General features: G+C 29.3%; 1 protein-coding gene across 2 annotated transcripts; it reads right to left on the reverse strand.

Moving 5' to 3' along the window:
- Window positions 1–308: 308 nt before the first annotated feature.
- On the reverse strand, window positions 309–1,112 carry LOC112801197 (uncharacterized). Of its 2 annotated transcripts, none has more exons than XM_025843794.3 (3): window positions 951–1,112; window positions 694–854; window positions 309–602 (listed from the first exon to the last, which is right to left on the reverse strand). In XM_025843794.3, the coding sequence occupies exons 1-3, from the start codon at window positions 975–977 to the stop codon at window positions 344–346; spliced, it is 447 nt and encodes a 148-aa protein (XP_025699579.1). In that variant the 5' UTR covers window positions 978–1,112; the 3' UTR covers window positions 309–343. The 2 variants fall into 2 exon arrangements, with proteins under 2 accessions (XP_025699579.1, XP_025699578.1); XM_025843793.3 differs by having other exon boundaries at window positions 694–860; window positions 951–1,093.
- Between the last annotated feature and the right edge of the window lie 2,971 nt (window positions 1,113–4,083).

Consider the following 4,083-nt stretch of genomic DNA (forward strand, 5'->3'; position numbering starts at 1 on the left):
ATGAAATATCATCTATGAAATGACAAGCCGCTGAAGAGAAATGCAGTCGACCTACAGAATAAAAAGCTATTGACGCACAGAGAAATGCAGCAGAAAACTTATACTCATTCATGTATTTTTATGACATGATTTTAGATTTTTTTATCGCTTAAAAGATCTAGAATTCATTTTTTTATTAAAAATTTATGGAAAAATTCACCTAAATCCTAGAGATATACACAGAATTGAAGTTTCCAAATATCCAATGCAAGAAGCATACGCCAAGTGGAGGCTAAAGATAACTAAAAAATTAAAAGCAGAGACAGTACTGAGAATAATGAACAATTAAAAAGTTGAGGAAGTATTAATTGTGTTGAGGAAGTGGCGGAGGTTGGCCAAATTTCAAGATATAGGCAAGTTGATAAACGGGGCGTAGCTGTGGGATGAGTTGTGCATCCAAGTAAGCGTCACAGGAGAAACACCAGACTGATAGATCACTGAAGCTGAGTGCCACACAGTGGTTGGTGCGCCGCGAGTGGGACAGCATGTGTTTGTTCACAAAACGGCTGCACAGCACCTCCTTACACGATAGACACAACCAGTTTTCAGACGGGTGTTGGCACCTGAAATTCAGAAATAATATTGATTAATTAATTAATTTCAAAAGGGAAGAGCGAGCAAAAACAAAAGAAGGTAAAGGTAAAGGTGATTCACTCGTAGCAGGGAGTATTCTGAGGGGCTGGAATATGGCTGAGATCAGGGGAGAGGGAACACAGATGATCGCATGAACTTCTAGCTTCCACCCAACCCGATTCTGATCCGTACTCTTCTTCTCCTTCACATAACCCTAAACCTAAACCTGGACGCTCCTGATCCTGATCCTGATCCATTATCAATATTCAATTCGATTCGCCATGCCTTTGCCTTTGATTTATGATGAAAAAGAAAAGGATAATCATATTCATACTTACCGATCGAGAAGAAGAGGAGGAAGCCATGCTTACTTGCTTCAGCTCTGAACTCTGATGCTTTCTATCTCAAATCGATCTTGCCTCCCATTGCGGATTCGGCCATTCAGATTTTATTGATTTAGAATTTGGAGTAATCTTTTTTTAAATAAGAATAAGATGGCCATTATCTTAATAAAAAAATATTTTTTTAATGATAAAATATTTTTTTATTTTTTAACGTGTTTGATAAATAAAAAAATTTTTTTTTTTAAGAAGTTATAATTTATATTTTTTTATATTTAAATATAATTAATAAATAAAAAAAAAATTTTATATAAGATATTTAAATATAAAATTATTTTTATTTTTTCATAAGATTGTTTAAAAAAATTAACTCAAAAAATATCTTTTTTTAAAAGTTCGTCCAAATAAGTCTTATATAATTTTTTATTTTTGTTAATTATTTTTTCTAAAAAAATACTGATTAAATTTTTTATTATTTATAAAATATAAATATTTTATTAAGTTGTCATATATGTATATTCAATATATTTTAGATATGATATTCGTCGATATTCATCTTTTTATTCAATATATTCTTTATTTAACTATGTTTTAATAAAAAATAATAACTAAAAAAAACTCTTTTTCAAATAATATTTAGACACAGCAACTAGAAGCTGAAACTTAACCAAATTGAAAAAATTAGTTAAATTATTGTAAAGCTGGCATAAAATTAATTATTTTTTTTATTTTATAATTTTTTGTAATAGATAATTTAGTCTAAATTTTTAATATTTAAATAAAAAAGATGATTTTAAAAGTTGGTTTTAAACTTCGTATACAAAAAAGGTTAGAAACAAAAAAAATTTAACCTATATTTTAGAGACCAAAATCATATTTGACCATTTTTATTATATATTACGCTTTTCTTTTAAATATATTATATAATCATATATTATATTTTTTATTTAATATATATAATCTAAAACATCCGATATATAATCTAAAATATTTAATTAAATATTATTATTATGTTTATTTAATTTTTATTTTATATTCGTTATTTTTTGAATAAATTATTTTTAATTGTATAAAATTATTAAAATAAATATTAAATTTTATTAAACGTCTATAAATTAAAAAATATTTTATGATTAATAAAAATATTTTTGTTTATTTTTTGTAGAATTTCAAAAGTGAACCAAAAATATTTTATAAAATATTTACTTTTATTAATCTTTAAACGTAAAAACTAAACAAAAATACTTGTATTAATCATAAAATATTTACCTTTTAATTTATAAATATTTAATAAAATTTAATATTTCTGTTAATAATTTTATACAATAAAAAATAATTAATTTAAGAAAGAGTGAATATAAAATAAAAAAATAAAAAGTAAATAAATAAAAGTATATATGAAAGAGTTTGGCATAGACAAAAGTACATGCCAAAATTCATAAATATAAAAGTACACTGAACGATTGATTTCGAAAAACAAAAGTACACCTCAGGTTTTACAAATTCACTAATGGTACGATATTTTTGTCTATCAAAAATAATCTTTCAAGTGTATTTTGATATTTATAATTTTTTGTGTATATTTTTGTCCACCTCAAACTAGATTAAATTCTCAAAATGGCCCTTTAAATTGGGTCTCTACACTAATTTCACTTCTAAGCTTTCAATTGTACCATTTTAGTCCTCGAGGTTGAACTCCAAGCTCCATAAAAGTCCTCAAGCACATTTCCGACCTAAGTCAGCAAATCGAAATGCTGATCTGGCAAGTCACTGCCACAGTGGATGTGCCATACCGCGTCGTTTAGGGTATTAAGAGTCTATTGAGAGTAAAACGTCATCGTTTTATGTGAATGAGAAAAATAAAATGTTAGAGGCATATGTGTTTTAATCGTTCACAGTCTTCTCCTTCTTTTCTCCAATACTAAACGCTTAGTCTTCCTCTTTCTCTGACAATCGTGAAGGCTTAGTGTGGTGGTTTAGGGTTTGCAAGTTTGGCAGTTTCACGGAACTACTAGTGTCGTCGTGGAGTTCACTAAGTTCATCTGAACAAGAGAAAGCACCGTTGTTGTTGTTATTGAGGTAAGTACACAATACTATTTTTTTTTAGTAATTATAACTTAATCCAAGGGTTTAGTTGGCTTTCTGTTTGTTTGTGGTGGGGTGTTTTCATCATTGATAAAGGTTTAGGGTTTCATATATTGTTATGTTAGGGTATGAATTTTAAAAATGCTCTGTTTTTGCTTAATTTTTTTTACCAGACATGAAATGCAAATTGTTGATTTTTGGATTTTCACCATGATCATTGAGTTAACTTGTATAATCTTTATTTCTGATATAGATGAAAAATCTACTTGACATCATGTTCCATCACGGGAGTAGCTTTGAAAAAAATAAAAAAAGAAGGATGGTTTATTCTCCTAATAAGAAAAATTATTTGGGTGATATTGATGAAGATATATTATATATTTTCTATATTATGAATTGCCATAAAGAGCTTGGGTACGACAAGATGAAGGAATGTTGGTGGCTTATTCTGGATAGGAGTCTAGAGATTGGACTGAGGAAATTAAACAATGATGGAGAGTTAAGGGAGATGTGTTTCTTTGCTAAGAAAAACAATTGTCTTATGGATGTGTTCATTGAACATAAAGTGTCAACACCTGAGATTCTAGAAGGAAAAGAGGTTGTGGTATATCTTGACGATCAAGTAGGAGATATTAGTAAGGAAGACAAGGTCATTCCAAATACTTCTACCCATCTACTCTTAACATGTCCCCTCCCGTTGCTGATCCTAAGCCCTGTGCTGATTCAAAACTAATTGTGGAGTCCAACCTTAAGTTCAAGAGCATACCTTCTGTTCCTAAGAAACAAGAACCCACCAAATCCAAACCTAGGCCTAAGCCTGAGACACTTCTAAAACCTACACATAAATCAACACAATTCAAAACCAATCTGTCCAAGAAGTATTGTCTGGGGTCTGCCACTGTGAGGCATTGCACGAGATCTGTTACAAAGGGTAAGTCAATAAAGGTTTTTAAAATTGTTCTATCTTCTGATGAAGACTCCTTTGATAGTTATGAGAGTGCTGAAGACGAAGTTTATAAGCCAGTAGGGGATGACGGCTCCTCTG

This window comes from Arachis hypogaea, chromosome 5 (genome assembly GCF_003086295.3).
Source record: "Arachis hypogaea cultivar Tifrunner chromosome 5, arahy.Tifrunner.gnm2.J5K5, whole genome shotgun sequence".
Taxonomy (NCBI): Eukaryota; Viridiplantae; Streptophyta; class Magnoliopsida; order Fabales; family Fabaceae; genus Arachis; species Arachis hypogaea.